The 25,278-nt window shown below is 46.1% G+C and overlaps 1 protein-coding gene across 2 annotated transcripts in view; it reads left to right on the top strand.

Annotated features, from left to right (window-relative positions):
* Window positions 1-24,536, top strand: part of ARMC2 (armadillo repeat containing 2) — a 104,922-nt gene extending 80,386 nt beyond the window's left edge. For both annotated transcript variants that reach the window (XM_021693492.1, XM_021693491.1), the window contains 6 exons: window positions 9,013-9,328; window positions 15,671-15,793; window positions 16,105-16,218; window positions 18,360-18,492; window positions 18,823-18,983; window positions 24,379-24,536. In XM_021693492.1, the coding sequence (XP_021549167.1) occupies window positions 9,013-9,328; window positions 15,671-15,793; window positions 16,105-16,218; window positions 18,360-18,492; window positions 18,823-18,983; window positions 24,379-24,536 (1,005 nt within the window). The remainder of the gene's footprint in view (window positions 1-9,012; window positions 9,329-15,670; window positions 15,794-16,104; window positions 16,219-18,359; window positions 18,493-18,822; window positions 18,984-24,378) is intronic.
* The last annotated feature ends 742 nt before the right edge of the window (window positions 24,537-25,278 follow it).

Genomic DNA, 25,278 nt, shown 5'->3' with positions numbered 1-25,278 from the left:
AAGTAGGAGCCAAACTAGCAAGACAAACCAGGGGCTGGTGTAGGAGTCCCCAGCAAGCGGGGATAACCGTGCCTTTTGCTTTTTGCACCAATAGCTGAAGGCTTTCTTAGCTAGAGAAAATGAGATGGTTTATTAGACTCTTCCATGAATTTTTTTCCGCCAGACATGTGTCAAAACAACTAGTCCTGGATAAAAGAAAACAAACCAAAAAGGAGTCGTCGGACCACACCCAGTGATAACACTGATCATGCTTTATGAAACAGCTGTCACACTGGTGAGGTTTCAGACGCTGGTCGGAATGAGCCACTTAGGAGAGGCGAGTTCAGGCTTTCTCCCGCAGGACCCTCAGAAAAAAGTGGCCTCAACCTCAGGTAACTAGAAAAACCATGAGTTGTTGATTCGCAGTTAGTGAAGTCACCCCCAAATTTTATTGTTAAAGTAATCACCATATGTTCCTGCCGATGTCCTGCTTTGAGAAAGTTCGGTGTGGACCCATACCTAAACTTTGTAAGTTTGCAACAGATACATTTGAGGAAGCTTAGTGCGTATACAGACGATGGCCCAGTTGGCTCTGCCCCTCTTTGCACACAGCCCTCCGGTGAGGTGGGCCTGTCTGTGGCTGATGGCTGTGGTACCAGCCAGGGTTTCTGGTTTATCAACAGTCTCAGAGAAAAGGAATCCACTCCTCCCAGCTCTTTCAAAGGACTTCCTCAGGGAGAACAAGGGAAACTTCTCTGGCTCATGTCTGAGGAGATTAATTGGTCCAAGATCCATGGTACAACTAATAACTCCAGTTCCCACACACACACAAACGGAGACTGAAACACAACATATCAGTCAGCTTGATGCAGTTTGAAAGCTAAACTTTAGCATTAGGTAGAACATCTATTACAAATGCTAATCAAAATTCAATTAAATGACAAATCTCATTTAAGAAGTGTGCACATATTGATGCTTTATGGTGTAAACTACATTTGGTACAAAACCAAATGTACAAACAGATGGGCCTAGTAACGCAGGAATGAGCAGGGTCAATATCATCCTTGCAAATCAGGGCCGGCCTAGGGGGTGCCTCTGACGTCAGCATTGCTGCATTTAGCATCTCTGCAAAATATGTTTGGGTTTGTTTTCTGGAAGAACATGAAGGGATTTTCCCCATTTCTTCTGTAAATATCTATTGGGCAGGAGATCCGGTAAAAGGCCTCAAATAAGCTTTGTAAGACGGGCAATACTTTACAGAGGTCATGGTCCAAAAGGAATAACCTTTATCTACATTCCCATCACTTGCACCCATTGAGCAACTAACTGCCCGTCTAACCCTCTCCATTTTTAAATACGGTCAGTTTCTTGTTTTTTTCAAACAGAACTTCCAGAGGCAGGACCGTCATCAGAGCATTCGCAAACACGGTCTGGGACTCGCCTGACGTGTCCTTGCTTGTGCTGCTTTCAAAGTCCTGCCTCTCTCATTCCACGTAGACTTCTTTTCAGGTAAGGGATCATGTTCAGCCTTGTACGCCCAGTGAGCACCGTCTGGTCTGGAATGCTTGGACATCGTCGTGTTGACAGCGGGACCTGGAATGTCTGCAGAGTGTGCTGAAAGCACAAGCATCTGCCGTCTTTCTAGCTGTTCGTCTGTAACGCAGCCACAGCGGGGAACAGTCCAGGGGCGCCATGACCTCTCCCTCCCCTCCATCTTGTGTGGGGCCGGTGAGGATTGGCTAGGAAGGCACCTCCACCCCTTCCCCTGGAGCCTTTATATGGCAGCTTGGCTCCCAGCTCGCCCTCTGCCTCCTGCCTGGCAGGAGCGTGCCCTGCGGCTCTCTGCCCAGCCCTGCTGCAGGCACATTCCCAGGGGCTACTGCTAGCATTTGGCTGAGCTTGCTCCTTTTTTCAGCCTTGGCCTTGGTCTGCACCCCTGACCGGGCGGGCAGCACAATAAGCCCTCGGCTTGTTCATTCTTTCCAGTTCCTGCTGCTTTGCCCTCGTGGAACTGGCTCTTCCCCCACTCAGCACGGAATCTGAACGCCTGATTTATGTCTGCAGACTTAAAAAAGAACAGAGCACAGTGAAATGCTAGCCTTGCCTGCTACTTGGGAGTGAGAGCCACATCCAGAAGCATGTAGTTGGTGCTCAATAAATGGCTGCGGATGGAATGGATAGATAAGGCATCAAGTGTAGTCTCTTCTGGTTTTTAAGTGATCTTCTGCTTAGATTCTGGGTTTGGAGTCTCCAACATCTCAGATTCTTCCATCTTGTAGGGTTCAGCACTTCTGCAAACTTTTGACCCACTTTCAGGATCCTAGGGTTAACTAGCATTTTCACAGTAGTGCAGTCCGCCTTCCACATGGGTAAAATTGATCTGTTCTTCGAGCCACCTATAAGTTTGATTAATGCTGAAGTTTCGTTTGAGGGAAGTTGGGTAAATGTTGCAAATTGCAAATCCTGATTCAGCTCTCAGATCCGCATTGCATGTGAAGTTTCTAACCCAATTTTAAACGGGGCATCTTAAAAATCTTTCTAAAATGTTTTCCTATACTTAGTAGAAGTAGTTCTCTCCTAAGTAAGTGGAGTCTGCTGAACATGGTTTATTCTTTCTGTGGTAGTTTGATATGGTTCCTTCCCTATGGTCTACATGATGCCCACCAGTTATTTTAAGGCTCGGTAGGAAGGGTGTGGGCCTCGAGGAGGAATATGTTCGCTTTGGCTGACTGACTGTGGGCGGGAGTAATAATGTGAGGTCATGCCGAACTGGTCTCATGGGGCCCGATGGTGCACCGGACGCTGCCTTTGACATTTAATAGGCAGTGGATGTTTCTGATCAAGGGGATGACATAAGAGCTGTGCTTCAGGAAGTGGTGTTAATGTTGATCACCGAGGGAGGATCCCACAAGGGTCTGTGGCAGGAGTCTACAGACAGGCCCTCCAGAGCAGGCATGGGAAGGAGAGGTCGGGGGAGATTTTGAGATGGCAGAGCAAAGGGAACTCGGCGAGTGGTTGATGAGGGGAGCGAGAATCAAAGATGCCTGTGCGGCCAAGTCCGGGGGATTGGACAGGTGAGGGTTATAGGGAAGGAGGAGATGGGCTGAAGGAGTTTGGGAATCGGTCTGTAAGCACAGATGGCCCCAGTCCTGTCCCTCTCACCAGGGTCAGACTTTGGGCACCGTGAGCCCCGTGAAGCCTGAGTCTGGATGTCTCTGAGAAGGAAAGCCTCTTTCGCTGACTTGAGGCCAATCTCTCTCACGTGGAAAGTAACATCCACACACCGCTGCCACTGGGGTTTGCCAGCTGATCAGTTGAGTCCTTGCTTTGTTCCAGTTAAAGCAATTTCATTTATAGCAGCGCGGCGCCCATTGAGACTGAGGACCATGCTTGCTCGGGAGGGCATGACGTGTTTGAAACTAAAGAGAATATCCCACAGGCTATGACTGGAAGGCACACTGGAGGTCAGGCCTCTTGCAATAGGCGTACCTGCTTGTCTGAGCTCTCGCTGGCTGTAGCTGTTGCTGGGCCCAGTTCTACTTTTATGCAAAATGAGAAAGTCCATACGAACTGGTTATACTGGACTGCTTTCTTTAAACAAAAATTCTCTCTCCTGATTCATCTTCATTTTGATGTTTCAAAATTCATAGCTGTGGTATGAATCTGCAACCTTGTGTTAAATTTAATAAAAATGCTCCAAAAGTTCAGGGTTGATTTATAGGTGGTTCTCAGATACTGGCTGAGAATAGAGAGAATCTGTACCTCGAAGGATACAATCCTTATGAAATGATTTTCTGCTATGGGTTCAAGCCGTTGTCTCTACAAATTGATAATTTGGACCTCTAATTTTTCAAATCTTTATAGAATATTTAAGTAAGTGGCACTCTGTGGACTTGAGAAGGACTGGGTTGTGGGACAATACATAACCTCTCTATGATACTGTCCGAGGCAGTCCTCTGCACAGTGCCGACCACCCATGGCCAGCCAAGGGGCTTTGCGAGGCCCTCTTGCCCCACTGGGGCTTTCAGGATTCCAGATGGGTCAGGACAAGCACCACCTCTGCCAACCTCCTGGGAGACTGCTTCTAGTTTGGCCTATTCCATGTTCCCTAGATTTGCAGAGAATATATTTGACGGGGGATGAAAAGCTGCCTTAGGCAACCCTGAGAAGGAGGACAGACACGGTGAGCATAGCAGTCGCTGGGAGCTCAGTGCCGCAAGCCGCTCAGTCTGCCACCCCCATTTGTTGGTCTCGCATGCCATCCTTCAGTTGGCAGCCCGGCTCCCAGGAACCACCCCCTCCTTTTTCCATCCGAAGGCAGGGAAAGGGGTATTGTGGCCGCGTTAACTCTTCCTGTGCTGAAGTCCAGAGCCTCTCCTTCCCACGTGGGACTCGATAACCGATGCCATGTTAGGGTCCACAGGAGAACTGAAGAATTTTAGAAGTCGAAGGGGCCGAGGGAATTTCTCAAAGAAGAAAAGCAGCACTTAGTCTCCCCCAGATTAGACCACGTGCTGCAGTGGATGGAGGTCACTTGAATTTGGAAGGACAGTGATCTCTAAGTCAAGCTGCCTTTTTCTCCAGCCTGGGATGATCTGGTCTGAATACTCCTGGCAGGTCAGCAACGACAGGGCCAGCAACACCTGCTGCGTTCTACGAAGGAGTAAAACAAACACAGGGAGGCAGAGGTGAAGTAGCAAGGCCTGGGAAGAGGGAGAAGGGAGAAGATATGGTCCAGCATCCTTCCCAAGACAGCTGTGACATTTGACAGGGTAAATGGAGTTCCCTGACATGATTTAGCAAAAAGGATACAACTCCTTTTTACATTTTTTTAAGAAGTCATTCAAAATCACAGAGAAGGTCTTCCCCGTTTTGCTTACCGTGCTTCTGAGGAGATGGGAGAGGGGCACGATCTGGGGCACAGCGTGAAGTCCAGAAACATCAACAGGGCTCCTGTCGAGTGCGAGTGTGTGAGGGAGGGGACTACCTGGAAGGTAGAGCTGGGGAACAGCTTTGTTCAGATGAAAGGACCACACGTTATCACTTCTAATGCATTAATTTGTATGTCTAAATGCTTGGAACAGTGCCTGGCACGTCATAAACGCTGTGTTCATTGCTGCTGCCGCCACTGTTATTACGGCTATTATCATTTTTCAGAGGCAGAACTCATGTGGCGGGTCTTTAATCAGAAATCATACATCAAAGTTGATGCAAAAAGCTCCTATTCCTCAGCTTAGAAAATATAAAATGGAATATCCTTCGAGGAACCTTATTCTCAGAAATAGCCTCGGTCGTGGGGCGCCTGGGTGGCTCAGTCGTTAAGCGTCTGCCTTCGGCTCAGGTCATGGTCCCAGGGTCCTGGGATCAAGCTCCGCATCGGGCTCCCTGCTCGGCGGGAAGCCTGCTTCTCCCTCTCCCGCTCCCCCTGCTTGTGTTCCTGCTCTCGCTATGTCTCTCTCTGTCAAATAAATAAATAAAATCTTTGAAAAAAAAAAAGAAAAAAGAAATACCCTCGGTCGTGTTTGGAAAACGTCCTGCTTTTCTGTTGGGTGTGGCCAGGGTGGAGGAGTGCTTTCCTTCCAGAACCCAGGGAGGAGCCTCTGCCATTAGGAATTATGGGAAGTAACCACAGGTTTTATGTCAAATGACGGGTACTACAATGAAATTGTGTGCTTGTGTTAGGTATAAGACCCACAGACTTCAGCTTTTTTAGGGAACCATCTGGTGATCAGAGACAGACAAAGTGACCCCAGTTCCCAGGAAGGGGATTGTCCCACGTCCTCTTTCTCAAGACCCGCTGCTTTTGACCGCCCAACCCACCCCATCCTCTCCTCCAGAGAGCCGGATTTCACACATTTTTCAAGGTTGAATTCAAATCCATTGGAGGTAATTTTGCACACACACTGTTCCCTGGGTGTCCTCTCATCTAAACTCCTCCAAGACCATCGGGTCTGTCCTACACAGTTTAATGCTACTAACATGTTATTGATAGTACATGAAAATGGTTCAGAACAGTGCCCGAATCATTCCTCATGATTTGTGCTTTCCCCGTTTTGTCTTGTTTGCCCTCATAATACAATATTTTCTCCATTCTACGAATGAGTTAATGGAGGCAGAGTGGCTAAGTAAACTCACATGTATGAACTAGACTCACTGGCTCTCCAGCTGGGGATCCTAATCCCTCTCCGTGTCTCGATTCCTGCTTGGCCCTTTTGGTCTCTGCTCTTACCCCACGTATGTCAGCCTCATCCTCGCAAATAGATTAGAAGCTCTTCAGAGCCCCTTCTCTCATATTGTTCCTGTGAGTGTATTCTCCCAGGCCCGGAGCATTCAGACTTATCCACTGACTGGCATTTGGGCTCCCTGTGGCCCAGGAGCCAGTTGTCCCGACTGGATGACTGGCTGCCATGGGTTGCGCACTGAGCAGAGGTTTTTCCCAGGGTGAACTCTCTCCTGGACCAGCTCCAGTTCTTGCTGGCGTGTTAGCCTCCGACTTTCTTAATGTTGACAATTAGTTCCCAGCTGCACAAGCAGCCGCCTCGCTTCTTCTCCGCCTGCCAGGGAAAACTTTTCTTTCAAGAACAAGCAGGAACAAGTCGGTATTGGCCGAGTCGCCCCAGGCAAATCCAGAAGTCTTGTCCTTGGTCTGTGACCCTCCGCTCTCTGGCAAAAACAGTCCCTGTGCTGCCCACCCCCCACCCCCCAGGTCCCACCTAGACCTGGCTCCCCGACTAAAACAGGTCCAGGCCTCTCCCCTTTGGACCCGTTGGTTAAGGCTGCTAATTACTACAGATCTGATAAACAAAGCCGGGTTTATTGGGAATCCCTCCTGGTGACATATTTGCTTTTTATTTTATTTTTTATTTTACTTTTTTGGGAAAGATTTTATTTATTTGAGAAAGAGTGCCTGCAAGCTGGGGAGGAGGAGGGAGAGGGACAAGCTGACTCCAAGCTGAGAGCAGAGCCCGACTTGGGGGCTCCAAATCAGGACCCTGAGCCAAAATCAAAAGAGGCTTAAGGGGCTGAGCCACCTAGGTGCCCCACATATTTGCATTTTAAAAGGAGATAATTCCTTAACTGATCGGCAAAAGGTGAGGCAAAGGAGATCCTATAGGACAGGCCCTGTGGGAGGCAGGGCATGGCTGTAGAAAGGACTCCAGGTCAGGGGAATCCTGGGTTCAAATCCTGACTCACTCCTTGCTAGCTGTGTGACCAGGCAGCTTCTACAAACCCCAGTTTCTTGTCTGTCGAATTGCACAGCGCCTGGCACAATGAGAGTTAGCACCCAGATCATTTACAGCCCCTCCGTGAGTGTCTCTTTAAAGTCTCTTCCTGGGGCACCTGCGTGGCTCAGTAGGTTAAGCGTCTGCCTTCAGCTCAGGTCATGATCCCCGGGGTCCTGGGATGGAGCCCCGCATCAGGCTCCCTGCTCAGTGGGAAGCCTACTTCTCCCTCACCCTCTTCCTCCCCCCGCTCGTGCTCTCTCCCTCTCAAGTAAATAAATAAAATCTTAAATAAATAAATAAAGTCTCTTCCTCCTAGAGGAATTTCCTCACCATGCGTGGGGAGGGGGAAGGCCAACTGTACTCGTTTGTCTGTCTGTTGTAGAATTAAGAACGTAATTGTTTTTGTATCCTGTTTAGTTGTAAATTGTTCTCAGCTTGGGATTTTTAGAAACATTTATTTATTGTGAAATATAGCTGATATGCAGAAAAGTGCATGAAACACACATGTACAATTTAGCAAATCGTGATAACGGTGTCACCCACATAACCACTATCCTGGTCGAGAAAGAAAAGTACTGCTTTAAAGTGGTATATTTAGGCGCCTGGGTGGCTCAGTTGGTTAAGCGACTACCTTCGGCTCAGGTCATGATCCTGGAGTCCCAGGATCGAGTCCCGCATCGGGCTCCCTGCTCAGTGGGGAGTCTGCTTCTCCCTCTGACCCTCCTCCCTCTCATGCTCTCTGTCTCTCAAATAAATAAATAAAATCTTAAAAAATAAATAAATAAAAATAAAGTGGTATATTTATATGACACAGTGATTCTCAAATGGGGGTGATTTTGCCCCCAGGGGACATTTAAACCTTTTTGGTTGTGGGGCGCCTGGCTGGGTCAGTTGGTAGAGCATGCAATTCTTGATCTCGGGGTTGTGAGTTCAAACAATGATTAAACATTGTTTCTTCTTAAAACAATGGTTAAACCTTCTTGGTTGTGACATCTGGGGATACCACTGGCATCTCTAGTAGGGGCCAGGAATACTGGTGCTAAACACAGCCCCCCACAGCAAAGCTTATTCTACGCCAGAAGAAGGAGAGCCAGAAGTCTGCGGAGCCCGGTTGGGGAAGAGCGGCTCTCTGATGAACCATTGTGCGGAACACCCGATTTTTGGAAACACAATGCTTCAGTAGGAGGTGAACTCTCAGGGGAAGATTTGGGTGCTCAAGAAACCTGTTAGTGTCAATACTTAGATTTACATAACACGTTATCAGTAATCCTATCCCACTCAACTAATAGTTCTCTGGGAGGGTTAAAAAAAAAAAAGGCTAGCCAGAATTTCAGATGAAGGATCTGAAGTTAATAGCCCTTGCTAATAGCATCCCTCAGTTTGTATTCTTTTTTTTTTTCTTTTAAACCCATCGAATGATAGTTGTTACAGTCTCATTGCTATTTTTTTTTTTAAGATTTTTATTTATTTGTCAGAGAGAGAGAGAGCATAAGCAGGGGGAGCAGCAGAGGGAGAGGGAGAAGCAGGCTCCCCACTGAGCAAGGAGCCCGATGCGGGACTCGATCCCAGGACCCTGAGATCATGACCTGAGCCGAACTGAGCCACCCAGTTTGTATTCTTTCATTGTTGCCAAATGCTTTTAATCTCCTCTGTCAATTTGCACCGAGTCAAATACTAGACAAGTTAGTAGAAGCCAGATGTGTTCCATTCTACTATTAAGTAGCTCGTGAATAAACTAAATACTGTTCTCTTTCCCAAGACTGGTCCCGGCCCCAGTGCACTTGTAACCGTCTTCCCTTTACTGCAGGATTTAGTCGTCCGTATTGTCTTTATTCTGGGCAACCTGACAGCGAAAAATAACCAGGCTCGCGAACAGTTTTCCAAAGAGAAAGGGAGCATCCCGACCCTGCTGTCATTGTTCCATACGTTCTACAAACTGGACCTGTGTGCGGAGAAGGGGGCGGTGGGAGCGGAGCAGCCCCAGGCGCCGAGGCCGCGGGCCCAGGCGGAGGACGTGCTCATCAAGCTGACCCGCGTGCTCGCCAACTTAGCCATCCACCCTGGCATCGGCCCGGCGCTGGCCGCCAACCCGCACGCCGTGGGCCTGCTGCTCGCCACGCTGGGTAAGGCCCGCGCCGCCGGCCGCTGCTGCCTGCGGGGGACGCAGCCCCGGGCCCGGCGCGCTGAGGGTTTCGGCAGCGCCTTCGGCTCACTTCAATTAGCCTTCCCAGCTGCAGGCGGGAGAAGTCCTCTTCTGCTCCGAACTGCCTTAAAAGTTATATATATATATATATATATACACAAATATATATATATATATATATATATATATATAAAATTTTAAAATCCAGATTTAAAAAATATATAAAAATATTTTTTCATATATATATATACATATATATGTATGAAAAGAAAAAGAAAAAATAGTTACTAAAACCCACTGAAGTGTACACCTTGCAAAGGGTGAATTTTATGGTATGTGAATTTTATCACAATAAAAAAAAAGTGTACCAATCAAATTGCCAAAAATTGACCAAACTAAGCACAAAGAGTTTAAAATCCTTAATTTTTCCTGGGTTAGTCCACCTGATGAGAGTGTATCTTTTTCTCAGGTTTGTACAGTAACTGCAATTATGGCCCCCAGTCATTCAAGTCCCTTTCCCCCTATTATTCACCACAGCACTCTTCCATAACAAACCACCACAGACTGGGTGGCTTAAACCACAGAAATTTGTTTCCCGTGGTTCTGGAGGCTGGAAGCCCAAGGTCGAGGGGCCAGCCAGTGGGGTCTGGGACGAGAGCTCTCCTCTTGACTTATAGATAGCTGCCTTCTCACCAGGTCATCACATGGCGGTTCCTCAGAATGTACCCTCAGGGAGAGAGAGGATGATCTCTCTCTCTTTCTCTTCTTCTAAGACCACCAATCCTATCGGATAAGGACTCCACCCTTCCGACCTCATCTAACTTTACCTGCTAAAACACCTGTCCCCAGTTACAATCGCATTGGAGGTTAGGGCTTCCACAAATGAATTTGGGGGAGGGGACACAATTCAGTCAATAATATTCTGCTCCTGCCACCCTTCCCAAATTCATGTCCTTCTCACATGCAAAACACGTTTATTCCATCTCAATAGCTCCAGAAGTTTTTGTGTTTTTTTTTTTTTTAAGATTTTATTTGAGCTCCAGAAGTTTTAACTCATCCTGGCATCAACTCTAAAGTCTAAGGGGCAACATCTCATTTAAATACTAAATCAGATGTTGTGAGACTCAAGATGTGATACATCCTGAGGAAGAATTTCTCTCCTGTGAACCTGTGACACCGGACATGTTACATGCTTCCAAAATACAGGGGTGGGGCAGGCCTAGGATAGACATTCCCATTCCAAAGGGAGAAACAGGGGAGAAGGAAAAGGTGGCAGTTCCCAGGTAAGTCTCCAAGCTAGCAAGGTGAATTTCATCATAGTTTAAGACTTGAAAGCAATCTTCTTTGGTTCAGCGCTCTGCCTTCCAGACCCACGGGGGCAGTGGTCCGGCTTCCACATCTCTGTCAGTCAGGGTGCCGGGGTTCTGCAAGCTGGGCTCGTCCTCAGGGCTTCGGGGTGAAGGTGTCTGGCCTGTTGAACCCAAGGCAGTGGCCCTGGTTGTGACCTCTCACTCCCCTTTGGGTCATTTCCAGTCTTCTGGAAGAATAATGCCCACTCACAGCCCAATAGCTCTCTCCTCCTGTCCTGTCACACACACGGATAGCTTCCTGTCTCAGAGCCTTTCCGTTCAAACTGGCCGTGTTTCTGCCCATGGAATCCCAGAAGCTCTGTACTGATGGATATTCCAGACGCACGCTTGGTTCCCTCTAGCACATGCTTCCGCACTTTTTGCCATAGGGATAGACTGAAAATTTTCCAGATCTTCAGGTTCTAGTTCCTTCTGCTTAACAATTCTTTCTTCAATTCCTCTCTCTCTCCTCACGTTTTACTATACTGTCAGGAGAAGCCAAGCCGCTCTCAAACACTTTTGCTTAGAAATCTCAGCTAAATATCCAATATCGTTGCCTGCAAGTTCTACCTTTCACAAAACACTAGACTGCAAACATAGTTCAGCCAAGTTCTTTGCCCCCTTACAACAACGATCACCTTTCCTGCAGTTTCCAGTAATCTGTTCCTCATTTCCATCTGAGACCTCACCAGAATGGCCTTTTATGTCCATATTTCTACCAACGTTCTGTTCATGATTACTGATGTGTTCCCTAAGAAGATGGAAGCTTTCTCTCCAGCTCTCCTCTTTTCTTTCTGAGCCCTCACCCGAACTGCCTTTAACATTTCTCATTTCTAGCATGCACCTTGGACTCCTCCAGCCTCCCTCATCCCCGGCTCCAGAGCTGATGCCACACTTCTAGGTCCTTGTTACAGCAGCACCCCACTTCGTGGTACCAACACCCATCCCAGTCTGCTAGGCTGCTACAACAAAACAGCATAGACTGGGTGACTTCAGCAACAGATGCATGTCCTCACACTCTGGAGCCCGCAAGTCTGAGATCAGGCTGACATCATGGCTGGGTTCTGGTGAGGTCTGTCATCCTGGCCTGGGGATGGCTGCCTTCTCACTGTGGCCTCACACAGCCTCTGCTGGCGTGCGCTCTCGGAGAGCATGCACTCTCGCTCTCTTCCTCCTCTTCTTTTTTAAAAATTAAATTAAATTTATTTATTTGTGAGAGAGAGAGAGAGAGGGCACACACACAAGGGGGGGGGGGGTGGCAGGCAAAGGGAGAGGGAGGAGCAGGCTCCCCACTGAGCAGGGAGCCCAATGTGGGGCTTGATCCCAGGATCCCGGGATCATGACCTGAGCCGAAGACAGACGCTTAAAGACTGAGCCAGCCAGGTGTCCCCCTTCCTCTTCTTATAAAAGCCACCAGCCCTACTGGATAAGGGTTCCACTCTTATGACCTCATTTAATCTTAATTACCCCTTAAAAGCTGTATTTCCAAATACAGTTGCATTAGGGCTTCAACATATGAATTTTGGGGAGGGGGCATAATTCAGTCTATAGCACCCCCTTCCACTTTTTAGGCTTTGTCATTTCCCACAGGCATCCCTGGCCACCAGTGAGCAGGGAAATTAACTGCCACACAGAGTGATCAACTTAGCTACGACTTACCAAGCTCTGGAAGATTCTCTTGCTGTAAGAAACATTACTACGTGATGAAAATGATGTTTTGGGGTAGCCTTTGAACTATGCCCCCTGCTCTTCATTAAGATCCATATTGAGTCCTTAGTACGCAATGAGTCCTATGCTAAAGGAGGTTTATCTTAGCCTGCTCAGTCTCCGTATAACAAACTACCAGAGACGGGGGACTTAAACAACAGACATCTATTTTCTCACAGTTCTGGAGGCTGGAAGCCCAAGGTCAAGGTGCCAGCAGGGTTGGCATCTGGCGACGATGCTCCTTCTGGCTAGCAGATGCTACTTTCCTCCTCTTGTAAGGGTAGGAGCCCTATTGGATGAGGGCCCCGTCCTGATGACGCATTTAACCCTTCACCACCTCCTTGCAGGCCCTCGCCCCCGATCCAGTCACACTGGGGGTGACTTCACGTTGGAGCTTCTCCATATGAATTTGGAGAGGAACACCAACATTCAGTGCATAACAAGGTTTAAAAACATGTAGTGTCTGCTTTCTAGGAGCTCCAAGTCTATGGTGGAGGCATGGCAGGTGTTTGGACAGGAAACTGATGATAAGCACCAACAGCAAGGCGTACACAGGACATGAGGCCCAAGGAGTTGGAACCCCAGGACTTGTCTCTAGAGCCAGTCTCATTGCAGAGGGTATTAAAAAAAAAAAAAAAAGGTGCCTGGGTGGCTCAGTCATTAAGAGTCTGCCTTCCGCTCAGGTCATGATCCCGGGGTCCTGGGATAGAGCCCCGCATCGGGCTCCCTGCTCGGTGGGAAGCCTGCTTCTCCCTCTCCCACTCCCCCCTGCTTGTGTTCCTGCTCTCACTGAGTCTCTCTCTGTCAAATAAATAAGAAATCTTTAAAAAAATAATAAAAATAAAAAAGAAAATTAAAAATAGTGTTTCTAATAAGGACTAGCCCTTCCAGCAAGCTCCCAGATTTAGACATTCGCTGCCTTAGCGGCAAGCTCCAAACTCTAGACTGACTTACATCCGTGAGCCAGCTGCACAGGGCTGTGTGCTTCTCTCCAGCCCTCTGGCAGCAAATGATTGCCCAAGGCGGCTCTAGCGGGCACTCAGGAAGATGCAACGGAAAGAGCAGATGGTTGAGTCAGAAACACCCAATTCAGATGTGGGTTCTATGAAGTCAGGCCTCTATTTAACGCCGCTCAGCCTCAGTGGTCTCATATGTAGAATGGGATATTAGGAGGTTAATATGGACTGAATTGTATCCGCCACTCCTCAGCTTCATATGTTGAAGCCCTAACCCTCAGTGTGATAGTATTTGGAGATGGAGCCTTTGGGAGATCATTAGGTATAGACAAGGTCATGAAGCTAGGGTGCTCGTGGTGGGATTAGCGTCCTTATAAGAAGAGACGCCAGAGAGCTTGTTCTTGCTTTCTCTCCACCATGTGAGGACACAGCGAGAAGGCGGCCATCTGTAAGCCAGGAAGGGTTCTCACCAGAACCCAACCACGCTGGCATCCTGACCCCAACTTCCAACCTCTAGAACTCTGAGAAAAGAAATTTCTGTTATTTAAGCCCCAAATCTGTGGTATTTTGTTATGGTGGCCTGAGCTGAGACAGGTGCACCTTTAGAGTATGAATTATTGTAGGTTCAAATGCTTATAAGTGCATTTGAAGTATTATTAATTGTTTACTTTTGTGGAGCTGAGTGCACGTACAGCTCTTGATGCTGTTGTGATGGATGCCTAGTAGATGTGGGTACCTACCCTCTTGCCCTAGATGCCAAACACCATACAGAAGGTGGTGCTACAGAAGAGCTACCCTTTCCTTTCCTGGACGAGCTAATGAATTTTCCTCCCAAGGCAAGAGAAAAAAACCAGATTCCCGAACACTGCCCTGGGTCTAGTGTCATCAGTCTGGAGGTGGAGGGAACTAGGGCTCCTAACTGGCTTTTCTACATCTGCCGGGAGGTGAGTCTGGAGGCTGAGTGAAAGGCAGGGACGGACTCACTGAGGGTCTCATGTGCTGAGTAAGAGCTCAATCCTTTACTCGTTGGTGCATTCAGCAACTATTTATTGAGCACCCCTATGTGCCAGACTGTTCTAGCTGCTGGGAATGCAACAATAAATAAAACAGACCAATCCCTAGTCTCGTAGAGCTTACATGTTAGGACCAGAAGACAAACGTTAAACACATAACAGGTCAGATAATTACGTGTGCTCTGGAGCAGATAAAAGTAGGATAGGGGAAAGAGAGTAATGGATGCTATTTTATGTAGGGAGGCTAAGGAAACTATGTTCAATAAGGTGACGTCCAAACAACAACCTGAAGGATGTGAGGAGTGGACCAAGTGGATAACTGGAAACAGTATATTCTAGACAGAGGGAATAGCAGTGCAAAGGTACAGGAAGGATCATGTTGATATGTTAAAAAAAAAAAAAAAAAGGGCAAGAAGACCAGTGTGGTTGGCACTGGGGACCTGAGGGCTGGAACAGCAAATGAGACCTGAGATATCAGAACTGGGGCTGCCCAGGGGCGCCTGGGTGGCTCAGTTGGTTAAGCATCCAACTCTCGATTTCAGCTAAGGTCATGAACTCAGGGGCCGTGAGATCGAGCCCTGCATCGGGATCCACGCTGGACGTGGAACCTGCTCAAGATCCTCTCTCTTCCTCTCCCTCTGTGCCCCCCCCCAAAAAAGAACTGGGGCTGCCCAGGTAGGGCCTGAGGCCAAAGTAGGACAAATGATGTTAGCTGACTTACTATTAAAGGATTGCTGTGTTAAGGATAGACTCAGGGAGGAAGGTGAAAGAAGAGAAGCCAGTTATGAGGTGAGGGATGGGCCAGGTGGTAGTAGAAGAGGTGAGAAGTGATCAGATTCTGTGTGGAGGGCAGCATGGATAGGAGTTATGGACAGATGGTGCCCTAAGGGTCATTCTGCTGAGAGGTAGAGGAGTGAGGAAGAGACTCACAGGGTAGAGCACCCAGGAGCGCTCAGGAACACTGCAAACCAGTGGGGATGAGACACAGCTTGGCTTGCCGGTGTGTTGGCACCTTCATTTGACTATAATCACAGAACCTAGATCAGCCCAATTTTTCCAGACCCCCTGTGGAGGGATTGAGCTTAGAGTGTTCTAGAACCTGGTCAGGAGTGGTCCCCTGTGTTTGGTGCATTTCCCTGCAGGGAGAGTCCTGGGAAGTAAAGCAGGAAACAATGTCCCTGCACAGACTTCGTTGGGGATAACGGCTTGACGCTGGCGCTGCTGCTGGGACAGTTAGGAGGTCATGTTTCTGCCCCAGCAATGAGTCTTCCATACATTCTTCCTAACTTTCTTTCAGAACACAAGTCAATTGAGGATTGTGAGGAGCTGGTGATCAATACTACGGCCACAATCAACAACTTATCTTACTACCAAATGAAGAATTCCATAATTCAAGACAAAAAGCTATATATTGCTGAATGTAAGGTTCAGAATTGGGTTTGGGTAGATGAATGTTTGTTTAAGATTTCGACTTTATTAACGAAACACAGAACTGGTGTCATTCATATTTTCTGATTTCTTGTACAATATCAAAGAGCCCAGTTTGATTCTAAGAAATCAGAATATAGGGGAAAGGTAGGGTCTTAGTTCTTGCTAAAGTCCCTTATAGTTTGTGTTTTATTGTCACTTTAAAATTTTGAGTTACTGATATTTAGTATGATGCTGATGTCTAACAGCCTTGAAATTAAAAGTTAAATTCACTGATTTTATGTCTCTGGTCCCCAAACCCAGTGCTCATAAAGCTTCTTGTGAGTAATAACATGGATGGAATCCTAGAGGCTGTGCGTGTTTTTGGAAACCTCTCCCAGGACCAGGACATCTGCGATTTCATTGTGCAGAAAAATGGTGAGTTGATGACACTTAATGTTCATAAGCATGTTCTTCTTGCCAGTAAGCAGCTAAGCAGTTTTGAGCGTGGGTCATGACAACTTGTTTCCGCCCTCGGACGAGCAGTGCTTTACATTCCCCTCCACCCTTGCTTACGGCCTTCAGCTCCTCATGCCGAGATAGACCTGGACAGTGTTCTCCCTGTTCCTCTCTCAACTGTGTGTGGTCTTCAGAGCTCTGAGACGGCATGTGTATGTGTGTGTGTGTGTGTGTGTGTGTGTAAGGGAAACAAGTAATCTACAGTCATCGTTACTGTCCTTGAGAACGGACTCAAGAGACATTCTCCTTCATGTACTAGAATGTCCATAACAGTACAGCTTGTAATAGCAAAAAATGGAAAAAGCCTAAGTGTAAATACATTATGACATTCACACAACAAAAAGTTCTATATCGGGGGGCCTGGGTGGCTCAGTTGGTTAAGCGTCCAACTCTTGATCTCAGCTCAGCTCTTGATCTCAGAGTTGTGAGTTCAAGCCCTGCCTTGAGCTCCACACTGGGCAGTGGAGTCTACTTACAAAAAAAAAAGTTCTACATCAATTAAAATAAATGAACTAGAGGTTCATGGATCAACATGAACCAGCCTCAAACATGTAATACAGGAGCGAAAAAGCTAGTGATAGCAGGGTAGATAAAGAATAATGCCATTAAGTAGGTTTTAGAACATGCATAACAATCATGAGTATTGTTTATGTAACGTACTTACGTAGTAATGGTATAAGGTACAAATGGCATTTGGAAATAAGACAGAAGTCACCTTTGGAGGGGAAGGGATGCCCAAAGATATAAAATTGGGTTCATAACATTTTATTTCTTAAACTGGGTGGTGGGTACCCAAATAACCATCCTCTATATGTCTCAAATATTTCATGTAAGAATAATAACTAAAAATTCCTAATTATCCATGATAGCAAATTTAGATAATACAGATATTGGGGGGGGGAATCAGCAGCAGTAAACTGTCACTCATCATCTCACTCCCCCAGAGAGTGTAAACTGTTAACGTTTCGGTGTACATTTTTAGATCTTGTTTTTTTTAAGATTATTTATTTGAGAGAGAGAGACAAGAGCGCGTGTGTGCATGAGTGGGGGGAGGGGCCGAGGGAGAGGGAGAAGCAGACTCCCCACTGAGCAGGGAGCCTAACGAGGGCCTCGATCCCTGGACCCCCGCCCGCGCTGGGGATCACACCCTGAGCCGAAGGCCAGGACCCCCAGGATCATGACTTGAGCCAAAGGCAGACACTTCACCGACTGAGCCACCCAGGCGCCCCCATTCTTTAGACTCTGAAACACACACATATATGTGTCTGACCGATCCATGGGACCAAAGTCAGAGCAGGATGGCCACATGTCAGGTGTGGGGGAGAACAGGAGGAGGCAGAGGACACACTTTATCCAACCTCCCCCAAACTTTTGCCTGGCCCCTGCTGGGGGTGTTAAGAAAACAGGACAAAGAGTTCCATTTCCTAGAAGTAAAGGAAAGTGGTTCCCAAAGGTGGGGGGCCTGTCTTGACCTGAGCTGCCCTCTACCCTGGAAGCCCTGCCTTGCTACGGGCCGGTTTCCAGCCCCCTGAGCAAGTCTTCTCTTACAAACCCTGGAAGACTTCAGAGAAGATCTCAACAGGAGCCTACAATCCTCCCCCGGGGTTGTGTATTTAAAGAAAATTGCTGGTGAAGGTTCAAAAAGGCCCTTAAGAAGAATCAGATGTTAGAGATGAATGCCACCCGTGTGGTTGGACCCAAGATTTTTTTTTCCCCCCTTTTCTACCAGAAGGGACTGTATCGTTGCCCTGCAGAAGGAGCTGCTGTCTGGGTCAGTTACAGCACTACTTGGGGACCGAGGACCTGCGATGGGGAGCAGATTCTAGATGCAGTGGATGTTGGCAAACCCGAGGCTGGGCGTGGCGAAAGCCTTAGGAAGAATGGATTAAGTCCCCTAGCAGAGTTTCCAGTTTTGTGAGCCACTCCCCATTTCCCCTTTGCCATTTGTAAAATAAGGCACATCTGGGAACCCTGAGCTTTATTGGTCCACCATTTGTAAAATAAGGCACATCTGGGAACCCTGAGCTTTACTGGTCTGCATTTATTCTCTACCCTCCCAGTACATAAGTTCATGATTGCACTGCTGGATGCTAAGCATCAGGATATTTGCTTTTCTGCCTGTGGTGTTCTCCTAAATCTCACTGTGGATAAAGACAAGCGTGTCATCCTGAAAGAAGGAGGCGGCATTAAAAAGTAAGTTTCAAGGTGTGGAGTCCTGACTCATAGTTTCCCAGGGAGCTTGGGTCCCTCTTGTCATTCTCCCAGGGTGGAGGTATTTCAACGTTTGGAACCGCCAAGCTATGGCTAAAGAGGGAATTTAAGTTCCACTGGCCTCTTAAAATAATTCAGAAGTAGGTTATTGTTACTTTGTAGCTACTTAAATTTGTAGATGTGAAAATTTTAAAAATAATCACTGAATTACATATACATATTAAATAATGCAGAAGGATAATCATTATGCTAAAAATACAAAAAAGAGATTCTGACCTAATGACTTCTCAATTTGACTTTATGAAAACTCAGGTTGGTGGATTGTTTAAGACATTTTGGTCCTACCGATTGGCAGCTGGCCTGCTTGGTTTGCAAAACTTTATGGAACTTCAGTGAAAATATCACCAATGCTTCATCGTGTTTTGGAGATGAAGACACCAACACGCTCTTAGTCCTGCTGCCATCATTTTTAGGTAAGACTCCTAACTGTGAGTCTGTGGGTTTTATCAGAGTAAGAGAATTTTTTTTTTCTGTGACCTGCATGAATAAAGATTGGTATGTGTTTGAGTAGCTGTGTAAATTTGGACATATCTGGAAGAGGCTGAATGTTATTTACAGTGGGGACACAAGGACGTTTAACTCATTGGATACTGTCATGATTTCTGTCGCTTTTTTTTTTTTTGCATTTTTATAGACTGCCTAATTCCAAGATTTCAGCATAAATTATTGCTATTGTTTAAAAATAGATGTTGCAATTGAGAAAATATGGCTAAAAGCTACTCTGAATTAAGTCATGCTTTTAATGTATCTATGCATTTTATTTTTTTTTAAAGAATTCTTTATTTTGAGAGAAAGAGAATGAGAGAGTGAGCACCGGGGGTGAGGAGGGACAGAGGGAGAGAGAGAATCTTAAGCAGACTCCCCCCTGAGCAGAGAGCCCCATGTGGGGCTCAATCTCACAACCCTGAGATCATGACCTGAGCTGAAACCAAGGGTCAGAAGCTTAACTGACTGAGCCACCCAGGTGCCTCCAGATCCATACATTTTAATTAGCAGTTATATTAATTATGATGTGGAGGAGCATCTGTGAAACAATTTTGATATTACAGTGGGGTTCAGACCATTGAAAGGTAGGAAATCACTGATACAAACCAAAGGTAAGAGGATAGTTTCTTACACTAAAAAAAAGAAGGTTTTTTAGGAGAATTTTTTTTCATCCTGGGTTAGTCTAAAAACAATGGTTTGAGTAAGTAAATGAGCGTTTTCTATAATCCTTTCCCCCAAATGGGGGCAACATCCCTACCATTGCCCAGGCACTGTGTTGGATCAGCAAGGCTAAGTGGAGAGGCTCAGTGTGACTTAGCAGTCATGGATTCAAACCCTCGTGCTCTTCTGTGGTGTGATTGGACCAGAGAATTTCAGGACCGGTCTTTTCATATCTACGACGGGGACATGGTAATTCCTGCCTCACTCCAGGGAGTAGTGAGGATCATATAGAGTGCATCAGGAAAAGACCAAAGGACCATAGCCGGACAGTTCTGAGTTTAAAACCTTGCTTTAGTCACTCCTAAGTTTTTGACGTTGGGCTTAACCTCCCTAAATTTATATTTTCTCATCTCTAAGCTAGGGACAATCGATGGGCACTTTGCAGAGTTTTTGGACTGGTACAGTAGGAGATATATGCAGAGAGCCTGATAGAGTCCGGGACCCACAGCCTGACCGTGAAGGTGCTTTGTAAATTCTACGTGTTGTAACAATGTTATTAAACAGGAGCTCAGAACCAGAAGTTATCTGAAAGACTTGGGATTGCTAAATTGATGTGAAATTTGCTTTTTCCCCGGTAAAAATAAGTGTGTGTGTGTGTGTGTAGGAGTGAGAAAAAATGAACATGATTTTAAATCATTGAGGTTCACAGTGTGCTCTGTGAACGCTGAGCTTTCTTAGGTTGCCAGGAACAGAAGTCCGTGCTCAACTTGCCTTAATTTGGTTCTCAGGTGTGGCAGAGCATTGGAATCAGGTGTGGAATTTAAAGAACACACACTTGTCCTGACCCCATCCCCAGAAATTCTGATTTAGGAACTCTGGGGTGAGGCCCATTGTCTGCATTTTTTTTTTCCAAAGTCCCACAGGTGAGTTTGCTCTGCAGCCAGGCTTGAGAACCCCTCCCCTGGTTAATGAAGGACTTTAAGGGAAGGATGCACCTTGCACAAAGCCTGCTGGGGAGGCACTGGAAGGTCGTTCTGGATGAAACCAGAGTCCGCGACTGACCCCTACAGTAGCAGGCCGTCAGCTGCTCCGCCCTGCTGGAGACGCAACTCTGCTCTGTGTCTGCTGGTCTGCACAAAGTCCCTGTAGGCTCCTGCTCGGGCCTGGCTCCAAGTAGCTCAAGGCTGCTGCTTGCTGCCCATGGCAGGAGTCTGCCCTGCTGTTGGCTCACCTTCTATTTGTCTCCCATTTGGGGAAGAGGTGTGATTGGTTCTGTGCATCACTCCCTGGGGCTATCGGGCCTTCAGGGCTTAGGCAGCAGCTGCCTCCACCACAGGCTGTCCCTGGCTTCCTTTTGCACTTAGGTCCAGGGCAGTCAACCATAATAGCAAAATGGCGGGGCGTGGGACACAAGGGCCCCTTTGAAGCGGGTGTGGGCACAGCCAGCTCATCGGCAGTACAGAACTTGGCAGGTGCTTCATTCTAGTAGGCCCAGTGCCTGCTCCCCCTCCATCAACCTTCCCTTAGAACCAAGTTGGGCCTCTCTTTGTGCTTCCCCAACCTCTGAGCCTTTGCGTGTGCCGTACCCCTTACCCGCCTAGCCAGGTGCTGCTGTCCCGGCAGACCCTTTCCGCATCCCTTTTCAAGCCCATGGTCTAGTCGTAGGAAATCTGTACTTCTTAAATAGCAATCATGAACGGTGTACCTTCTCCTGTATTATTGTTTTGTAACTTTGATCTTGTTTCCCCACTCTAGTTGAGCCACGTTAGGGAAAGAATATTGCCTCATACGAAGGTCCTTGATAGATGCCTGTGGACTGGTTAACTTTCTAAATCCCCCCCCCCCCACCCACCCCCTGGAAGGGGACTGTGGCGTGGGTAACAAAAATAAAGCCAGCTGATCAGGGAGCCAAGCAACCGGCACTGTGTGTGTGTCAGGGATTTCCCAGGTGATCACAAGGCCTTCCTTACAAACCCTAAGGACTGGGCTGTTTCCTGGTTTCTCCCTCCACAGACCCTTGTTTCTGACAGGGCTGTAGCTGCGTCTGACCAGTTGGGCAGCAGCAAGTCCTATGGATATGAGGGGTGAGAGTGGGCTTGAATTGCAGTTCTTGCACAAAGATAGCCAATTCTTGATCTCAGGGTTGTGAGTTCGAGCCCCACACTGGGTGTAGAGATTACTTAAATTTTTTAAAAATCGCACTAATAAGCCCATTCCAAACAGCATGGACCATGAAGGCTGTGCCTTATAATAGGGCAATAATTAAACCCTCAATAGCTACCTGGTGCTGACCGCAAGCTGCAAGATAGTGTAGTGAGTAGGAGAAGCTTTTATTGATGCCGCAGGATACTTAAGCTATAATAGAGATTGTGATATAATGATCACTGAGAAATTTGTTTTGAGTTCTTTACCCCTTTCTATACCTTTCTAATACCTTGCTTTAAATTTTAGTATTAGAAGTATGCTGTGCACGAAGAAAGCTTAAGAATGATTGGTTATCTAAATCAGTGCTCTTCACACTGTATCCAGCATCTTTAAAAAAATGAGGTAGCAAAGAAAATACCAGAATATATCACATGTAGTAAAGCGAAGTATTCTATTGTGAAACAGTTGTTATTTGTACATAAGTTTGTAAGTAACAATGTACAGTCATGACATATGTATTTTTTAGGTCACAGTCAAGAGTTTGAAAATCACAGATCTCAATTCACCTCTGCCATTCTTGGCAGTCAAGTTCCAAAATGTAATACTTTAAGTATTTGCCTATTTACTTTGAAACTGCAGACTGCTTTTCTCTTAGCTGTAGCTATTTGGCCACTTTTGTTATCTTGTCTAACCTGATTTACAAATTAATAGGGTCCAAGTGTGGATTAACTAATTCTAGGCCAAACCTCAAGAAAAGTAATACAGTCTTGACCTTAGATTGAAAAAAGCCCCAAGATGGCCAAATCGAGATTTGCTAAACCTACTAAATCCAACCAAAGCCCTGGCAGAGGAAGGAACCGCCAAGCCTCTTGAATAAGAGAATTCATTGTCTCAAAGAAGTCTGTGCTCAGAAAACCTGCAAAAGAGTGAGCCAGAAGATGATCTAGAAATCCAAAAGTGCTGTGTCTCTCCGGCTCCTCTTATCTGCAGGTAGCCTGGTGGGAAGGGCTTTGAAGGCACCAAATGCCACCTGCATCCTCCTGTCAAGGCCTGGTTAGCGTGTGGCTGGGGAGATCCAGGTTTGCTCGCCGGGCCTCCGTGGAGCACCTTGCTGGAGTGTTTGTCTGTGCAGAACTTCTCTCAGCACTACATAGCTGTGCTCTTGCTTGGGGGAAGGGAGGGGACAAACGGGGGATTCCAGGCCCCCTTATCTCGTGCTGAGTGCCTCCACTAACACCAGCAGTGCCAAAGTACACAGGATCAAGGAAAATAGTGTAGAAAATTTGATGTAGACAGTAATAAAGCATTTTATAATGGGATTTTAATTGGCCCCATGGGAAAAAAAAGTTTGCTCGTTATGTAAGGAGCCATATTTGTGGTCACTTTTGGGCTTCGTGGTTCCCACTTAGAAAGTCGGCCTCTGCCACAGACCTTGGAAGTGGTAGAGCTGATTTTCTGAGTGGCAGGCTGGTGCATTTTCCTGAAGTCCTTCACATGGGGCGTGAAGCCCAATATAAACAAGTAAAAATGCCGTGGCAGGTTGGCACAGAGACCTTTGTGGCCATTTATCTTCCTATTTGGGTTGGACATACTTACGGTGTTTGCAGAACTCAGGGTGCCCTTGGACTAAGAAGCAAGCTAAGATTGTAATTTTGCTGCTTTTTTTTTTTTTACTAGTGTTTTTTGCATTATACATAGAGTCACTGGGATTCTAATACTCCTTGGGATTCTCAGAGTCTCCTACTATTCACTGTTATTGGCAAGAGCACGGGGGATTGCCTTTTCCAAGCAGCATGTTGGGGCTATTTTGAAGCCAGCAAAATTGATTTTCAAGTCAAGTTTACAGTGCCAAATTCAACTGTGCTACTTTCCCAAAAGATTTCCTGACTTCTTTTATATCTGTCAATCGCTAAAGTAATTAACTTTTCTAATGTGCAGATAAGGAAGTAACTATTAATATTTTGTCTCTTAGAAATTGTGATCTGACTTTTGGATGTGCACTTATATAGAAACACTTAGGGATTAGTTGAAATAAGAGCTCAATTCCATCTAGGATTTTTTTCTTTTGAGCAGATTATTGTCCTTTTTTATTAAGAGATTATGAATATTTTTTTTAAGATTTTATTTATTTATTTGACAGAGACACAGCGCGAGAGGGAACACAAGCAGGGGGAGTGGGAGAGGGAGAAGCAGACTCCCCGCAGAGCAGGGAGCCCGATGCAGGACTCGATCCCAGGACCCTGGGATCATGACCTGAGCCGAAGGCAGTCGCTTAACCGACTGAGCCACCCAGGCGCCCGAGATTATGAATATTTTAAAATAAGTATAGTCTAAAGCGCCAAAGAGAGTAAGAACTCCTTCTATAAAACAACATTTTAACCCCCAAATCATTATCTGTGTCCTATTGGAATCAGAGATGACCCAGGATAAGTTTAACTTACGCCAACAAAAATTAAACTTTATCCAATAAGATTACATTTCCGAATAATCGCTGTAATTTTAATTTTTCCGATATAGATGAAGAACTAGCACTGGATGGCAGTTTTGACCGAGACCTAAAAAACTATCACAAACTCCAATGGGAAACAGAATTCAAACCTGTGGCACAGCAGCTTCTAAACCGAATTCAGAGTCATCACACCTTCTTGGAACCCCTGCCTATTCCTTCTTTCTAACACGATGCAGCTTAACAACAGAAAAGGGAGTCAGGTCTCCTTCATTCTTGAGCAGTGGTAACAAACACGAACATTTGTTTTTCTGTATTGGCAAATATTGAAAGTTTTTCAGATACTGATTTTAGGGAGGAGTCTAAGGATTTTAAAAGAAATAAGCATTTTTTTTCTTGTTAGGTATTATGGAAAAATGAATATAAATGTACTTTCTGCTACGAGAAATGTAAGATGAAAATATATCCATGGTTTTTCTAAGTAAATGACTTTTTCTATTCTCTAGTCAATACTTCAGTTCTAATCTTAAAAATCCCAATTTAACAATTCTGGAATTTAAGTGTTTGTCAGTTCAGTAGTTAAATGAACTGTGCGATGAAGAAATTAGATTTTTGTATATGGGAAGAATGGTGGTCAACACTATGAGGAACACATTCCTACATAAACATCTGTACTAATTCTTACATCCTCCAATAATAATTTTCTGGTTAGGTACTAGTATTTTTCTGGTTTTATTAAGAGCAAGAGTAAGCAGAAACATTTAGAAAAGACTACTTTGGGCAATCTACTCTTTATTAAATAAGTAAAATAAGTGGAAAAGGGAGTATCTTACCTCTTCTCATTTGAAATAAAATGACCAGACCAGACCGTCCTTCCCAATTGTAATTTTCTGTGACTAGGGAGGTAATATAATGTCCTAGAAAGGGTCTAGGCTTAGGTATATGGCAGATCTCAGTTTGAATCTTAGCTA

This window comes from Neomonachus schauinslandi, chromosome 8 (assembly GCF_002201575.2).
Source record: "Neomonachus schauinslandi chromosome 8, ASM220157v2, whole genome shotgun sequence".
NCBI classification, from domain to species: Eukaryota; Metazoa; Chordata; class Mammalia; order Carnivora; family Phocidae; genus Neomonachus; species Neomonachus schauinslandi.
This window is presented reverse-complemented; position numbering and strand designations above follow the sequence as displayed.